This window comes from Sorex fumeus, unplaced genomic scaffold (assembly GCF_029834395.1).
Source record: "Sorex fumeus unplaced genomic scaffold, SorFum_2.1 ptg000063l, whole genome shotgun sequence".
NCBI classification, from domain to species: Eukaryota; Metazoa; Chordata; class Mammalia; order Eulipotyphla; family Soricidae; genus Sorex; species Sorex fumeus.
Genome location: NW_026606120.1, coordinates 64,742,045 through 64,760,272, shown reverse-complemented (window position 1 = coordinate 64,760,272; position 18,228 = coordinate 64,742,045). Strand labels below are relative to the sequence as shown.

Below are 18,228 nucleotides of genomic sequence, written 5' to 3'. Positions count from 1 at the left end.
CCTGATTCACTGCTTGGGGGTTGGGGTCACTCCCAGCTGTGCTCAGAAGAACACGTGGCCCAGGGAGTGAGCATAGGATTTCTACTTATTAAGCATGTGCTCCAATCCTTTGAGTCATCTTCCTGGTCTAAGTGTTATCTTTCCTAACCTCACATTACCTGTTTGTAACAATGAGTCAAATGCTACCTGTCTCCAGGACTATAGCAACATTATGATATCCTGTTCCAGGCACTAATTAAATTAACCTTTTAAATAAAGTTATTTTCTTTGCTTTCACCTAATACTCAAATAAATCCTCGGTAAATGTTCTTGAAATTGAAATTCTGGTGAGGTTTTGGGGCTGGAGCGATAGCACAGCGGGTAGGGCGTTTGCCTTGCACGCAGCCAACATGGCCGACCCGAGTTCGATTCCTCCGCCCCTCTCAGAGAGCCCGGCAAGCTACCGAGAGTATCTCGCCCGCACGGCAGAGCCTGGCAAGCTACCGAGAGTATCTTGCCCGCACGGCAGAGCCTGGCAAGCTCCCCGTGACGTATTCGATATGCCAGACACAGTTTTGTTCCTAGTACTCTGAAATTTTACTCCCAGAATAAAATGTATTTCTTTCTGGGATTTTGTTCCTTCTCAGACTTTTCTCCTGCTGTGAATTCTATTCTATTCTGCTCCCAGCCATGTTAAGCTTGACTGAAATGATTTCATCCAGGAGAAGGGGGATCTTGCAGAAAATACCAAAGCAGAGAAACTCAAGGCCTCAACCATAGCACCTTTCAGGACACATGGAAGACAGAAACTGGTGTTTTGTTGTTGTTGTTGTTGATTTGCTTGTTTGATTTTTAGCTTTTTTGGTCACACCCAGTGATGCACAGGGGTTATCCATGGCTCAGCACTCAGGAATTACTCCTGGTGGTGCTCAGGGGACCATTTGGGATGCTGGGAATCGAACCCAGTCACGTGCAAGGCTAAAGCCCTATCCACTGTGCTATCACTCCAGCCCCAGAAGACAGAAACTTTTATCCGGCACAGCTGAGCGTTAATGAGGTAACTCTCATTAACTCTCTGGGTTTTGCTTGCCTAGTCATAACATCTGAGTGAGCTCCCTGATACCATTTCTCCTGTTCTCTGTGCCTTAATTCTTAAACTCAAGAAAATAAAAATGAAAATGTCCTTTCACATAAATAGTAGCAGAGCTGTGTTAAGAAATCTGTCCAGGGGCAAAAAAAACTATACTACAGTGGGCAGGGCACTGGCCTTCCACCCGGCTGACAAGGATTCTATCCCCAGCACCATCTATGGTACTCCCAGCACCACCAGTCAGGAATAAGCCCTTAACACCGCAAGGTGTGGTTCCCTGGCCCCCACCCCCAATCTGTCTGAACAGTTGGTTCTTTCCTAGCTCTCATTCCTTGATGGGAAATTACTGACACCCTCAACTGCCTAAACTAAAATGGACTTTCTCTTTAAGGTTTTGTGATTATTCAGTCTACACCATGAGACAGCGATCAGGTTGGTGATGTCACAAAGGGAGTTTTCAAAAAAGTTTCACTATGTCAGCCTAGAGTGTAAGGTTGACTAAGGATATTGATGAATAACCCAATCTGAAATAGTCGCTCAGGCTTGGGTAAGCGAGTGAAGACTTGGTTTAAGGAAAATGCCATCACAACAAAAATGTTTTGTTCTAAAATTTTAGATTTCCAGCTATTGGTTATCTTAGGTCAAGAACACAGAGAAATAATACGGAAGGCAGACACCAATCCCTTGGCACAGGCTGTAAAAAAACACCTAAGACCTAGGATGCAAATTAAAGGAGGGGGCTCACTCCTATCTCTTATTATCATTCCCAGGGCCACTCTGGGACTATGGCTCTGTTGGAATCCACGCTGACTGTGCAAGCAAGATCCGTAGGCTCCTACAGGCCGTCAGAAGTCTAATAGGAATCACCTAGAGACTCCACGCTCCCGCAGGCTCCCGGCGTGTCTGGCGACAGTTTGGGCTCCTTAATCAGATGTTAATTGAATGCACAGAGAAAGGAAATAAATTCCGCTTCTGAAAGGGCACTTGGAAAGAGGTTGGTCTGTTCCAGCTCGGATTGACATTCCAAAGCGGCCCTAAGGCCAACTGTCCTCCCCGCCAAGACCGCGGAAGGCCCTTGTCCTCCGTTTCGCTGCAAAACACAGTTCCCAGGAGGGAGGACCAGGACCGTGTGGTTTGCCTAGCAGCGCCGAGGCGGGAGGTGGGGGGGGGGGGGGGGGGGGGTGAAGGGGGTGTCTCTTGGGAAATGGGGGCGAGCCCAAGGAAGCCGACTGCTGCGAGGCCCCTTAAGCCCAAAGTCAAACCCCGCCTCTTTGCACCCCCTGCAGCCCGAAAAAGGCCCTGTCGCCCATCCTCCTCTTCCCCATCGGGGGCGCGGGCACCGTGCGGGGGAGAGATCTGGAGCGCAATCATTCCGGGATTAAATATTTTTTGGGGGGTAGGGGGAGGGGTGCAAACAGTGCCCTAAGAAGTTAACGTCCTTTGAGTCTCACAATGACCCGAGATGCGTTTTAGATCCCACATTTTCTCCCTCCCCCCCTCCACCCCCAACACACACCCCAGAAAGGGTCGCCCCTAGCCGCGCCAAGGAGCTGGGGTATCCGAGCTCGCTGGGCCCCGCGCGGGCGAGAAGCGGGCCAGGGTCCTCCCGGGAAGGCGCGGGCGCAGCGCGGGGGCGGCGGCGGCAGCAGGTGCGCGGGGAGTCCCCGCCCCGGCTCTCCCCAGCCGAGCCCGAGCCGGGCCCGGGTAGGAACGCGCCGCCTCCGCCCGCGCCCCGGAGCGCTCGGCCGAAGAGGAGGAGCCAAGGGCCACCGAGCGAGCGAGCGGGTGGAGCCGCGAGCCTTGCGCGCTGCGGGCACACTTCCTGGGCCCCGGCTCGCAGGAGCCGCGATGGCGTTTGGGAAGAGCCACCGGGACCCTTATGCCACCTCCGTGGGCCACCTCATCGGTAAGGAGGCGCCCGGGAGGGCTTGCGCGCGGCCCGGGGGTCGGGGGTTCGGAACCCAGCGCCGCGCTGGATTCCGTTCCCTAGGGCGCGGGGAAGAAGGAGTTGGATCCAAGTTGGGGGAAAACCTGCCGCTCCTCCCGCAGCTTTCCCAGCACCGCCACCCCGCGCCTTCCCAGCTGGGACTTTCCTTGCGTGGCTGCCGCTCTCTAGAAACCCCTGTGCACAACGGGCTTGGCCACGACCGCCCCTTGGGGACGGGATCCCAACAGGTGACCGTGCAGAGGGCGCACCGTGGGGTGCCGCGGCGTCTCCAAAGAGAGATGAAGGCTGCGACTCGGGCGCGTGCACTCGAAGGCTCTGGGTCCGTTTTACCGAGGGAAGATAAGGGCTGGGAGGGTGAGTGGTGTGACCGCCGGGATAGGCTGGTCTCTCGCCAAACCAGTTCTCTCTGGCGCCGAGCCCTTGCAACCTGTTACTTTCTTCTCCCTCTGGTAAACAAAGAGAATGGAAATGTGTAAGGAGGTTGGAGTGCAGGAACGGCGGCGGAGGGGGAGCTGTGGGATGCTCTGGAGACTTCTTGCCGTGGACAGCGAGCCCTGCAGGTGCCTGCCCCCACGCATCTCGCTCGCCTGGGACTGGTCATGCATGCAGATCGCCTTGGCTGGACCGTGCGACCAAGCTCAGCTCCGGGTTTTTTCTTTGTCTCCCCCTCTCAGTTTCCTTCCCTTGGGAACTGGGTGTGGCAGGAGGGCATAATGATGCTAGGGGATGCCTGATAATGTCTGTAGGGAATTTAGTGGGGTGAGGAAATCGTGAGAACCTGGTAATTATAGTCAGAGGATTCAGATTTGGAGACTTTTGGCTGCAGCTCAGTTCGCTGTTTGTGTGACCTGGAAGACATTCCTTAGCCTGAGCCGTGAGAATGAGATGGTCAGATATCTCTAACCTAGAGGAGAAAAACACTTTGACAACTAGTGATAGCTTTGTCTATATCGGGTTTTTAAAATGAGCCCGGAGCTGTAGTGGATTCAGATAGCATCTTTGTAGGTAAATTTTCTAAACACTTAACTCGTCTACAGGTACTAATTCTTTGCAAGGCAAAGGTGATGCCAGCTTTCAGGAAAAGCTTAGTCTTGTAGGGAAGAAGACACAATTTTGTAATAAGAGTGCAGTATTTTGCAATACATGGAAAATGCCAAGCACCCAAAACTTATAGAAAGTAAGAAATTGACACACGGTGCCTTGTTAGTTTTGGGCCAACAGCCAGTGGTGCTCCAGGAATCACGTGCTGGTGGGAAGCAGACCTGGAGCCGCCTGCTCTCTTTGAGCTGCCTTCCTGACTCTCTGCCATGGATTTTGAAGGGTGAATAGAAGTTTCCTAGGCAGCTAGGAGGGAGGAAGTAATTATGTGCCAAACCAATAGAGGTTGGTCAGCTTTGTTCATTGGCATGCCAGATTCAAATTCCTAGGGGTTGGGAAGCAGGCTAAGCTTTGGGGTTCTCCCAGCCCCATCATTATTTTCCTCTCTTCACTGTCCTTTTAAATTCTGTTCTCTTAATTCCCCCTAAGACCACATGTTTTCATGGCAAAAGAGCTCTTATAAGACATGTTTAACTCAATCTGGCTAAGTGCTTATTTTTAAGCAGAGTGGCAAGTGCTCAGGGTATTCTTGTTCTATCGAAGGTAAAATTTCAATAACTGTGGCCTTTTTCTCAAGCCCCCGGGAGAGTAAATAAGTTAAAGAACTGGGATCAGACAATTTAGAGATGAATATTAGTTGTACCTGGTACCTGCTATTAGCTTTGGGCAATTTCCTTCATTCCTCTCTTACAGTGGGTTAAGTGAAATCAGGTAAGATAAAATACTGGATGTTGTGTGTTTCACCTTGTAGGTAGTGTCTACCCTGTTCTGAAAAGCTTGCCGGCAAACAGAGATTTAGCCAGCCTGGCCCTGCAGCCAAGCACTGTGCCTGAGGCTTTTATTAGTGGGTCACTCATTACTCTTGCAATAGCAGCATTCTCAGTGTGGGTTCTGATTGATTTCTGAATTACTGGGTGTTGCTTGGAGAAGAAAAACTTCCTTTGCCCTATAAACTTAATAGTACTCTGTTAGTGAAACCTAGACAAATTATTTCAGGAAGACCAGGTTTTTTGTTTTGTTTTGTTTTTAGTTCTGTTGTCTCAGACAGCTCTCTCTCTTTGCAGAAAAGGCTACATTTGCTGGAGTTCAGACTGAAGATTGGGGCCAGTTCATGCACATCTGTGACATGATTAATACTACAGGTGATGGGTGAGTACCACAGTGGGAGGTGGGAGGTTGTCATACATTTGCCTCTGATAAGAATAAAAACTACCAAACATTGCTCCCAAATTATCTCTGGTTTTCTTGTTGAGAAGTTTTGTTTTTATCACCCTCTCATTGGTGCCCATTGCCATTTGAAGGTGTCAAGTTTAAATATCAGATTATTTCATGTTGAAATACTGGCTATGTGGAATATCTGGAAATCCTTTCCCTTTTTGCTTTCTTTTTCTTCATTGTTTCAAATTATTTTCTGTAAGCTCCAAATTTTTTGAATGTTTTTTTGAGTCTGTTTTCTTTAAGGACTTCTCTACCTCCTGTTGCTAATGTTTTATGTTTAAGTCAAAGAAAGATGTTTTGAAAAGACCTAAAGTCCTGATAATGATCTATTTCTGATCAATTATCACTATTGATCAGGAAGTTAGCAAGCAGCCTTTTTTTTCCCCTCTCCCTGTCACAGGACCATATTCTTCTTTCACCTGCAACTTTTCCTGTTTATGCTGTATTTGTCAATGATGTGCTTTGTCTTATGTTGCACTTCAAATACTTGGGTAGTAAAAATTTTTGGAAGAATTCATTAAGACCCCTATTTTGTAAATCTAGTTTGAATTGAATTATTTTAAGAAATACAGTGCTGTTCATTTTCTTGTGTATATTAACTAATAAGTGACAGGATAGTGCAAGAGATTTACTCTCTGTGATGAAGACAACATACTTCTGGATTGTATAGGAAATAGAAGTCCTTGTGGTTAGTATTTTCAGTTTTGTGGTATTTTTCCTTTATTATATTTATTTTCCTCTGTGACTCTTCTTCATTAATGGTACCTTCTTCTTTGATTATACAAGAAATAACTCAACATAATTTTTCTCTTTTTAAAACAAAATTTTCTTCTCACCAACATTTCCAGTTTGAACCAAGATTTTAAACCATGATGTGTTAATCAGTAGTTTAAATAACATATTTTTTGAATTATGCTCTATATAAAATATAAAAATTGTATCTATTGTACACATTAATATTATATAATATAAATTTGTAATATGTAAACATTAAAATATAATTTTAGTATATTAAAATATATAGCATTAATAATTTAAATTAGTACTTTATATATTTTTAAATATTTAAACCAAGATGTAGCATTAGTCAGTTTAAATTGAGTTTTAAGCAAGATGTAATATTAATGCTTTAAATAATTTATTTCTAGAATTATATTTTAGAGCACTACTAACAATGTAATCACAATTTTTATCATCTAATAGGCATTCTGCTTGTGCATTCTAATATTTGGAAGGTAATATATGAAAGGGATCTATGTCTTTTCAGTTGACTTTTTTTTTAACTCTTGACACATATGTATTGGGAAATGATATCCATAATAAGTTAACATTCATTGCCTGTTACATGCAAAATTTTTCTTAGGATAAGTAACTGGAAGTTTATACCTCTTGTTGACCTTCTCTAGTGTAAATTTTGACTCTTGATTTAGTGCTACCTTTGTCACATAAAGTTGTGGCATATCAGAAGCTGACCTAGTCTAATTCCTCCTACATCTTCTTGTTCATAGGGTGTTCAGGAAATTTTTTTAATCAAAATAGGTAGCTACCACCATTTTTAGAAAGTACATTGCCCGTAATCTGTTGTGCATTGGTAGAGGGAGATGAATGTGAGCACATTCCCTCCTGGTTTCATTTTGTTTTGTTTTGGGTCACACCTAGCAGTGCTCAGAGGTTACTCCTGGCTCTGCACTCAGGAATCACTCCTGGAGGGCTTATGGAGCCATTTGGGATGCCAGGGACCAAAAACAGGTTGGCTGCATGCAAGGCAGGCACCTTACCAAGCTGTATTATCTCTCCAGCCCTGTACATTTTCTCCTTCAAGTAATACTCATGTAGTTATGTAAATATTTGATTCTTTCAAGGTACTTGGTAGTTTTATCTACCATTAGATATGATAAAAATATGTGTGAGAAATGATCTACCCAGGTCACACAGCAGAACAAGGATCTTGGTTTTCTCCTTTGCCCATACTTTGTTTCATAATCCATCCTGCTTTTCAGAGATTAATTGTGTTCAGTTGTGCTTAAACTAATGCTGCCTTTATTTGTTGCTCTAGGCCAAAAGATGCAGTTAAAGCTTTGAAGAAAAGGATTTCCAAAAACTACAATCATAAAGAAATCCAACTTACCTTGTCAGTAAGTACTGTAACTGAGACCTAGAATTTTCCAAACTATAGTCACGATTTTAGTTCTGAGTGTGTGTATGTGTGTGTGTGTGTGTGTATGTGTGTGTGTGTGTGTGTGTGTGTATTCTGAGAATAGCACCGTAGCACTGTCCTCCCGTTGTTCATCAATTTGCTCAAGTGGGCACCAGTAACGTCTCCATTGTGAGACTTTTTTTTTTACTGCTTTTGGCATATTAAATATACCACGGGTAGCATGCCAGATTCTGCCATGCAGGCGGGATACTCTTGGTGGCTTGCTGGGCTCTCAGAGAGGCATGGAGGAATCGAACCTGGGTTGGCCGCATGCAAGGCAAACTGCCTACCCGCTGTGCTGTCGCTCCAGTCCATTCTGAGAATAGTTTAGCCAAAAGTTTTTTTAATAACTGAAAATTCATTGAGACTTGGAAAATTTGAGAGTTGATTTGATTGCAATAGTATTTATTTTATGGAAATTGTATTTTATGGAAAAAAATAAATAAATACAAAATACTATTTTTCCAGGTAAGGGGATGGAATTTTAACTAGTAATTAAAAACGTAGGATCACTGAATTGGTCAAGAAGTTTGTGCGCTTTACCCGTAGGAGAATGAAAGTCTTGAAAAAATGCTTTCTTGTTGGCTCACTGCTTCTGTTGAATACCCTTGTGGAATTCTGAGGGGTTAATAGCTTATGACATCTTCACCAGGTTTTCTTACTTGGTATAATTTGGAGAATGTTCTTTGATTTAAGCAGTTGTCCTGTGTGCCATCTTGTCTGTGACTTGGGTGTGGACACTTAACGTCACCTGTTCCCATTTCTCCCCAATCCTTGGCCATATGACTTCTCCAGTCACCTTGGTGAGTTGCCCTTTTTGTGTCAATGTTTTACAAGTCCTGTCTGTTTCCTGAGAGTGCTTGGATTTCTATTTTCTTTTGCATGTCTTTGTTTCTCTCTGTCCAACCTCAGCCCCTACTGCATGGTTATGGTTATGGCAGGACACTGATAACCAGTATCCCTTAAAGGCTTTCTCAGAGGTTCACCAGAGGGCAGATGTGAGTACAGCTCCCTGATTTCCTGGGGGAGAGAAGTTACTTTGAAGAGGTGGGGCACTGTAGGGCTATCCTCTCATTGTTCATTTGATTTGCTTGAGAGGGCACCAGTAACATCTCCATTGTGAGACTTGTTGTTACTGTTTTTGGCATATCAAATACACCTTGAGGAGCTTACCAGGCTCTGTAGTGCAGGTGGGATACTCTCAGTAGCTTGCCAGGCTCTCGGAGAGGGATGGAGGAATCGAACAAATGCCCTACCCACTGTGCCATCGAAATGACCTGAATAGGTCTTGTTTGTTTGTTTGTTTTTGCTTTTTGTGTCACACAAGGCGATGCTCAGGGTTACTCCTGGCTTTGCACTCAGGAATTACTCCTGGGGGTGCTCAGGGAACCATATGGGATACTGGGAATAGAACCCTAGTTGGCCATGTGCAAGATAAATGCCCTACCCGCTGTGCTATTGCTCCAGCCCCAACCTGAATGGTTTTGGTGAAATCTCTGACAAAATTCTTCCAATTGGGATCTGCATGTGTTTTTTAGAGAACTTTCTTCACCTTTATTTATTTAAAAAGAAAAACAAAACAAAAACACAACTTTTCTCTATTCTTAGAAGCCACTTTAGGACTTCATGGTGGGAACTCTGAGAGAGAAGTCAGACGAATCAATAGACATAGCAGAACAGTAGATCAATGATGGAAATAAACCTTTGCCTGGGGCCTGATTGATGCTTTCAACAGCCCTGTGAAGTAGGTTACATTATTAACTCTATTTTGTAGACACAGAACTGACCTGAGGTTAAGTGCTCCTCCCCCACCCCCACATAAGATTTAAGTAACACAGGCCTGATTTGAGCCCAAATCACTCAGTATCTCAGAGCAAATCAGGCTTCTAGAAATGACTAGCTACCGTATTTGGTTTGAATCTTCAACTTCATGTGTTTGCAGGACCCATGGATGAGATGATTAACTATTGGCTGAATGATAGTGTATCTCCCTCCCAGCCCCTATCCTATTTTCCTAGTCAATACTGTCAAGTGAAGGTGAACGATGGAGCTTTATGGAATGAAGTGGGTCTGGGGTATCACAAGACTGTTGAGTTAGGGGAATTAGTGAAGGACAGAAGATGAACTTAGTCCTCTCAAAAGTCTCCCTTCTTAGTGTTTTGCTCTGTGTGTTGGGTTTTCCTCTTTGTTCAATACTCCCAGCCTCCTTGAGGTTTTCTGTGGTTATTGCTGTTCCATGCTCACCATCCCTGTATGATCCATGGGATGATGATGGACACAACTGTCTCCTGAGGAACCTGGGGTATTCGAGAGTGCTGTTTCTTCTAGCTCTCCTCTGGATTCACTCTGTTCCTTTCCTCCAGGTAGTTTGATCTCTCAAGCCTTACTATCAGCCATCTGCCTGTTTCACCTCAGGTACCTTCTACTTTGGCAGGGCGAGCAAACCTAAAACCTGTGCCAAAATAAAGAGAAGAGTCACAGTTTGTGGGTAGGAAAATAACCCCCATAGAAAGGGAAATAGGTCTGTGCCAGGAGGATTGCTTACAGAGTGCACATTCTGAGTTTAGCCCCAGTACTACATGTCCCCTTTGAACCCTGGGAGTAGCTGTGCCTGTGACCCACAGCACTGCTGGGCAGGGGCATCAAACCATCGGGCATGATTGGCCAGTTATCATCAGGAGTGGCCCCCTGAGGACTCCTGAGCCTTGCTTAGGAGGCAAATAAAAGTAAAGTAAAATAAAATCGGGCTTTAACTCTTGATGGCTTCTTACAGCTTCCTCTGCCAGATAGTTAATGACCGAGTCTTCTTGCCTCACTGCAGCTGTGCATTTAAAGTGTCAGAATGGCTTTAATATTAACTTAAACCACACTTGGTCAGGGAAATTGACTCCAGAAAGAATATGCGAACGTCTGTCAAAGACAATTATCTTTGCAGGTTAGAGTCTTTAAATAAAATGAGTCCCTGTTGTTGGCATTTCTTTCATAACTTCTCTAAAGTGATGAGAGCATGATTTGTATTACCTGTCATTTGGGGTTCTCCCTGGATTTGTTAGCTTGGATTTGGTCTTTGATAGGATCTGACCAGACCATGATTTCCTACTGTCGTGGTTCACTGGAACGGTTTTGTCAAGAAGCCATGCATTGAGTTTTATTACCAGCCTCTCTGCAACAAGCTTAGTCTTGAAGAATGAGTTCGTGGGGCTGTGTCTCAGCAAGAAAGTACTCTGGTCCAGAAAGTTGATAAACAGGTTTCTAGGAATCTACTCTTGTGGAGCGCCACTGAGATGGAGAGCTGTGGGGATTTGCCAAGTGTCAAATGTTCCTGGGACCTGGTTGTAAAATATCCTATTTCCTGGGATGAGCTCATACCTTGGTGTGGTTTTTGGCTCCGATGGCCCCAAAGTGTGGTTTTCTGAGCCTGATTTAGAAATTGGCAGTGAGAAGTAGAACTGCAGTCACTTCTCAAATCATCTCATAGATAGATTCTCAGAAACTGAGTTCAGGCAAAATGACATAAGAAAATCTGGTTTCCGAGGAGGAGCGGGGGAGTTGATTGATGTATACAAGTTCCTACGGCATGTTTCTTGGCGCATCATCTGGCTTCTAAATAAAGACCTCAGGGGCGCAAGAGATTGTATATCCAGTAGGGCACATGGCCAAGCTGGGCTTGCTCCCTGGCACTCAAGATGGTCCCCTGAGTACCACTAAGGGTCATCCCATAGCACGGAGTAAGACCTGAGCACTGCTGGGTGTGGCCCCCAAAACAAAACAAAAAGACTCCCCAATACTTCTAATATTGAATAACTCTTGGCCATTCTGTTTTCAGCATGCTCAGACAGGGTAGAGAGTGGGCAGTGCTCATCCCAGCAGCTCAGGCCACAAAGGAGAACCTTCCCCTAGACAAGATGTTTCACATGCACATACACTAGACCAGCTGTGACATGCCAGGGAGCCCAGAGTTGCACATCTCTGGGATATGGGCGGAAATTGGAGTATGTGCATACTTTGCCCGTACTCCTCCCCAGTGGGAAATTGCTTGTCTTTCTTTCTTTTTTTTTTTTTTTTTGCTTTTTGGATCACACCTAGCGATGCACAGGAGTTATTCCTGGCCCATGCACTCAGGAATTACTCCTGGCAGTGCTCGCGGGACCATATGGGATGCTGGGAATCGAACCCAGGTCAGCCGCATGCAAGGCAAATGCCCTACCTGCTGTGCTATCACTCCATCCCCCTTGCTTTTATTTCTTATCTGCGCCATACCCAAGTGATACTGAGCAAACTACAATTCATACTTCTCAAAGTGCCACGAGTTTTTTAGCTTTCTGAAAATAATGCTTCCATTAGCAAACCAACACATTCTCTCCTGATAGGAATTCATCTATGAAACATGATGATTATGGTAAAGGTAAAGGTAAAGGCCCTCCTGTTGATCATCGATTTGCTCGAGCGGGCCCAGTAACGTCTCCATTGGAGACTTTGTTGTTACTGTGTCTGGCATATCCAATACTCTCGGTAGCTTGCCGGGCTCTCCGAGAGGGGCGGAGGAATCGAACTCGGGTCGGCCATGTTGGCCGCGTGTAAGGCGAACGCCCTACCCGCTGCGCTATCGCTAAGTTTGCACTGAATACCAGGTTGTTTATATATGTATTTCATTGAAATTTTAAAAGTCTCCAAAGGATAGTTTACCCATTTGCAGATGGAAGGTCCTAACTTGTTTAAAGATAGGCAATTTTCCTAGCCAAATAGGTGATTGGCTAAAACTTGCACCCTCTTTAGTTTTTTTTTCTATTTGCTGCTAGATTTCCTATTCTGTCAGATCATGGTTAGGTTATCTGAATATGGAAATTGCACCAAAGCCCAATTTCAAAATGTGTAAAGGAAAGGGAGCGTATTTAATTCCTCCAACTTGCCACAGTAAGTTTTATTGTTTTTTCAGTGGGGTGGGCCGTGAAAGAGATACTGGGAACACAATGAAAGAAGTGATAGAGAAGTAATTCATCCTGACATTCTAGATTCCAGTGGGAAACAAAGAAGATGCTCATGTTAACATTTCACTCTTATTGAAACTGATTTTATGCAGGTCACCTTCTGGGTGTGGCTCAAAAACCAAAGAGTAGAAAGAAAAACTCAGTGTATTAGACAACATGACATTGTTCAGCTTTTAGCTCTTTAAACTACATACATCTTGCATTAAACTACATACATCTCCATGAAGCTCATCGCACCATGAATGGAACAGGAGGCTATCCTGTTAAATGAATAAGTCAGAGAAGGACAAATTCTGGATGATCTCACTCATTGTTGACTAGAAAGAGACCAGAACAAGGGGAATAAACAGTATCAAACAATAACAACCCTTTGGTTTTAGTTTACAGAGCTGATTACCAAGCCATGGTTAGAAAGCTAAGAGGAACGAAGACCAAACTAGCGGTGATGCAGGGCCAGCAGTGGAGAGTCTTGGGCACTTCAGTGAGGGAAGTTGGGTGCACTAATTTTGTAGAATGAATACCATAAGCCTAAGCATATTACTGTTGTAACCACATCACCTAAGCTATAATTTAAAAAAATAATTAAAAACCTAGAGGAAGTCTACAATAATAAGCCAATGAAATTGACACTGAAATCTAGGAAAGAGGTTCGTTTTAATGTTTTGGATTTTGTTCTTTTTCATTCTCGTTGACCTTAAAGATTTTTCCCTACTTGCATTTGTTCCACTTTGGTGTTTTTCTGATCGCCTTCCTAGTCACATTATTCTTAAAACTACAACTTTCACTCTTCTTTGTATTGCCCTGAAAATGACACAGCACAGCATGCTGTAAGGACAGTTTTCAAGGATATGTCATGCTAGGGAATGCTATGGTTTCCATGGCTTCTGGTCCAAGGTGGGAGTTTGTGAAGGAGAGATTCAGTCACTTCTAGATATTTGCCTTCTGTATGCAGTTCTTTACCACTAGCTTATTCATTCGTTGGTTATATATTTTTTTCTGTTGCACTATTGAAAATGTTTTGTTTTCCAAGGTGACTATAGGACCCATTAATCTGTTCATAGTCCATACACCTGTTTGATTCCCCCATCTTCCTGAAAATGGTTGGGTTCCAAACATTCAGTTTCTGTTCATTGGTCTTCAATCACTTTTATTGAATTCTCTTTTCTGATCTGTGTAGCAGGCAAACTCCATTGTCCTACCCAGTCTTCTCTGTTTATCATAGGCATCCTTGATGACTTTTGACCTACCTCTACATATTTCCTCTAAGTTAAGAGCTCTACTAAAGAGCCCACTATTTTGTTATTCTGAGTCATCATGAGCTGCTTTTTGAGTCACACCCGGCAATGCAAAGGGGTTACTCCTGGCTCTGCACTTAGGAATTACTCCTGAGGGTGCTCACGGGACCATATGGAATGCTGGGAATCGAACCCGGATCGGCCGCGTGCAATGCAAATGCCTACCCGCTGTGCTATCGCTCCAGCCCCAAAATTCATTTCTTTACTAACTGAATGTTGCCCCTCCAGACTTTATCCTACCTCTTCAGTGACCCAAATTTCCCTAAAGATTTTATAACCAAGTACAAATTTCTTTCTCACAATTCATTTCCTTTGTCATATCTGTCTGTTTATGTTTCCATGTTGCTGTATCCTCATTTGAATTTAAAATTTCAAAACCCAACCTCTTTGAGAAGTGATGTCAGACCACCTGGCCTAAATTATCACCACTCTAGATAAAGATCGGATGACTACAATTTATCCAAACTTCCCTACTTGCATTTAAAAGTCTCCAAAGGATGGTGGTTTTGAGAGTGGAAGAAACAGGGGTTGCCATTAGTAAGGTAAGGACAATAAGACACCAGGACTATCAAACACATACTCAGGAAAAGCTGGGAAAAATCTCACCCTGTGCTTTCTATTTTTTCTCTTTATCTCATTTTGCTGTTAATCCTCCTGTTAGGTTCTGACTCCCTAAGAATTCTGTGCCCCAAATGGTTCTGCCCTATACTTCCTCACATTGCCCAAAGCTAAGGTTTTATCATACGTTTTAGTAGGTACTGAATTCTCTTGGCTAAGAAGAATGCTAGTGAAAATTATTCCTTAGATTTTTTTAACAATGTTAAGTGGTTTTGCCTGATATAATGTTTAATTTTTCTTTCTAATTAGCTTATTGACATGTGCATGCAGAACTGTGGTCCACGTTTCCAGTCTCTGGTTGTGAAGAAGGAATTCGTTAAAGATAGTTTAGTTAAGCTGCTGAGTCCCAGATACACCCTGCCATTAGACATTCAGAATAGAATCTTAAGTTTCATTAAGGTAAGTCTGTGGAATGTTTATGAGATGGATGGTAAACACCAAAGATTAGAGATATAATTATGTATTTCCCAATTGGTTTAGTGATCCTTTACAAAACTAGAAGTGAGATAGAAAGTGTTATTATACCATGTGACAGTCATTTCTTAGTATTGGATCATGAGCTTTTTCTGAAGAATTTGCAGATTTTTTCCTGCTTTTCTCAGATTTTTCCATTTTTATCCTTGTCATGCAAGGAAAAAAAGTGATATGTCTATTTGTTTAGCAGGCATGGAAACTATGTTCTGGAATATATAACTGACTACTTTTAAATTTACTTAGCAAAAGAGCTACAGATGTTATTTTAGAATTTGACTATGAAGCCTGGATTTAGTAAGTCCCTGCAAAATCCATAATATCTGTTTCATATTCAGTAAAATGTTGAAGTGTGAGAATCTGATGATTAAAAAAATATGATGTTAATAGTCTTTGAAAATGTGTGTTTTGTCCATGACATTCAAAAGTAGATTTTTCTGAGTAAGGTACATAATTGTCACCGATTTTCTGTCACCAGCTTCAGAATTGAATTTTGGTTTTGGATTGTTGTTTGTTTTTTGGTTTTAACTCTGCATGCTCTCTTGAATTCAGAATTGGTCCCAGGGTTTCCCAGGAGGTGTGGATGTAAGTGAAGTGAAAGAGGTGTACCTTGACCTGCTTAAGAAAGGTGTTCAATTTCCTCCCTCAGATGCTGAGAATGAAACAAGGCAAAAGGTAGGAGGTCTTTTTTGGATGTAAGTAGAGAAAGATAATATATTACCATAGGTTCTTTTCCATCAAAAGGGACAGTCCCAATTACATTTAACTTAAGCAGAACAGGTGATTTGAAGGATGTTGTATTGTCTCAGAAAACCAAATAAAGCACAAGAAGTTGGGGTTGTTAGCTGGACCTTTGGGTCAGCCAATGAGGGTGTTACTTGTCTATTTTTTTTAATTATCAGGCTCATTCACTCTCATATCAGACTAGCTTTTTCCACATTGTAGATAACATAGTTTCTAAACTTTCACTATAATTTTAGCTGTTCCAAAACCCCTAGTCTAGAAATTGGATAGAAGTGTTTTTCACTTTAACCAGCCTGAGGCAATTTTCCATGCATGTGCAAATCCTCGGAGAACCTGTAAGGAAATAAGTCTCCAAACGTAAATCATTTAAAAACAGTAGAGGAAATGTGGAATATAAAGAGACATAATAAGGGCGCCCAAAAAAAAATGTCCAAAGTGGCAAGAGTACTAGAGTTGCTCTGCAGAATTGAGTTTACCTGGAGGGGATAAGGAGGAGGAAAATGGGGTGGGGTCCTTGGAACTTTGGTGGAGGGAAGCAAGCACTATGGTAGTGGATGTATTGATAGAACAAGTTAAGAATGAAACTATTATTAACCATATTGTAAATCATGGTCCTTCAATAAAAATGGGGGAAAAGTAGTAGAGGAGGGTCCTTTTTTGAAAGAGAAGATAGTTTTCAAAAGAGAGAAATTAAATAAGGTTCTCCACTGCATGGAATCTTATGGTCAGCTAATTTATTATGAGTATGCTGCCCACGGGGAGACATTAAATGTTCACCCCCATTCTCAAGTTTTCAAATACTTCATAAGAACTCCTATTTGTAATTCTTTGAGTAGCTGATTTTAATTCAGCTCTTAACTTCCTCTTAGTTTCCATAGTGCGGAAGTATAGTTCACCTGTAGATCGGTGAGTCCTGATACAGTGAGGTAAATGATTCATATGAATGCCTCTTTTTGGAGGTTTTATCCTGAAAGCTAACACTTCTGTTATTTGGAAGTTTGGGGGGTTATATGGGAATAACTGGCAGTGCTCAGTGGTTACTCCTGGCTCTGCACTCAGAAATTATTCCATCCGTACTCGGGGTGGGGGTGGGGTGATCATATGAGATGCCAAGGATCTAACTCTGGTAGGGCGTGTGCAAGGCAAACGCCCTCCCTGCTGTCCTATCACTCCAGCCCCAGAAAGCTAACTCTTGTACTTGGGGAGGTTGCTCCAAGTCATCCTGCTCCATCCTTTTATCTGCTCACCAACCTGCTTGTGATGCTCCTTTTTTTTTCTTTCCTCCAAGGTACATGATAGTAGTGGCCTGGGACTTCACTACTCAAAAATAGCACTTAAGGTATAAACCAGGAATTTGTTAGGTATACTCCAGCTTGTACCAGGATCTTCATTTTCATAAGAGCTCTAGGTGAAAATCTTCTGCACACTGGTGACTAGAAGCTCTGCCCAAGAGCTGCAGGCCCTCCAGCCAAGGCTATAAGGAGGAACACTGATTCTTAGAAGCTTTCCTTGGTGGAGGTGATATATCTTGCTACCTGTGGCTTAAAAAGATTTGATGTGAATTAATTTACCACTTTAAGAATCCAAAGTGAGTTCAGCAGAGATCTCATAGAAGTTTATCTTCTAGAACTTTGTTTAAAAAATAAGGGTGTTTGTGAATCTGTAATTCAGTTATAATAGTCATCTTTTGTTAAATATTTGCTTTCCTATGGGCATATTATTTCTTTACCTCTTTTCTCAAAATGTTGAACAGAGTATTCATTTGGATTTATTCTGGCTTAACACCCTCTGCCCAAGATTTTGAGGGTCTTCTATCATCAAAATGAAAAAAATGGGTAAACTGTTGCTATGTTCATTCAAGTAATGCTATTTTCATATTCTATATTGTAGACGAATCGGATCTCATCAGCTTCATCAACATCTGTTCCAACTGCACCAGTTCTTCCTTCTGTAATTGTTCCCAAGAACTCGATGATTACACTGGTCCCAGAACAGGTAACAGCATCAACAACTATATTAATTGATGACTTTCCCAAGTCCTAAACTCTTCATATGCAGTTTATTTATTTTTCTTATCATTGTGAGGTGGAGGTGCAGTATTGTCCTATTTTAATATTTAATGTTAAACATTAACATTACCTGCTTTATCAAGGTTCTATTCAAGATAAAGTCCATGGATTCTGTCTGCTTCTAAAGCCCAAGTGTTCTTAACACTTATGTTCAGCTAGTGGCTTTTGCGGCTTTTGCAACTGTAGACTGGACCCAGTGTCAGCAAGCTGTTTCCTATTGCTCTTATTCTTCTACCATTTCAGAGTTCTCTGTTAGCGGTGTGCTTATTCCTAATATTCATTGTGCCAACTGAATTACATTTACTTGTTTGTTTCTTTTTATTCAAGAGTGCAGCTAAGCAGTCATTACATGAAACACTTGTCTGTCTTACTAGGAGACTACTGCCATTAAAGACTTTGCATTATTGTTATTTGGTATTTCTCATGTTAAATAATCCATGTAACTGGGGTCAGATCAATAGTATAGCAGGTAAGGTACTTGCCTTGCATGCTGACAACCCAGGTTTGATCCTC

The 18,228-nt window shown here is 42.8% G+C and overlaps 1 protein-coding gene across 2 annotated transcripts in view; it reads left to right on the top strand.

Annotated features, from left to right (window-relative positions):
• The first annotated feature begins 2,705 nt into the window (after positions 1 to 2,705).
• TOM1L1 (target of myb1 like 1 membrane trafficking protein) overlaps positions 2,706 to 18,228 on the top strand; it is a 50,992-nt gene continuing 35,469 nt past the window's right edge. The window contains exons 1-6 of one of the 2 annotated variants that reach the window (XM_056127389.1): positions 2,706 to 2,975; positions 5,180 to 5,264; positions 7,390 to 7,468; positions 14,681 to 14,830; positions 15,455 to 15,577; positions 17,537 to 17,641. In XM_056127389.1, the coding sequence (XP_055983364.1) occupies positions 2,918 to 2,975; positions 5,180 to 5,264; positions 7,390 to 7,468; positions 14,681 to 14,830; positions 15,455 to 15,577; positions 17,537 to 17,641 (600 nt within the window). In that variant the 5' untranslated portion in view covers positions 2,706 to 2,917. The remainder of the gene's footprint in view (positions 2,976 to 5,179; positions 5,265 to 7,389; positions 7,469 to 14,680; positions 14,831 to 15,454; positions 15,578 to 17,536; positions 17,642 to 18,228) is intronic. The other variant, XR_008794249.1, reaches the window with a different exon arrangement.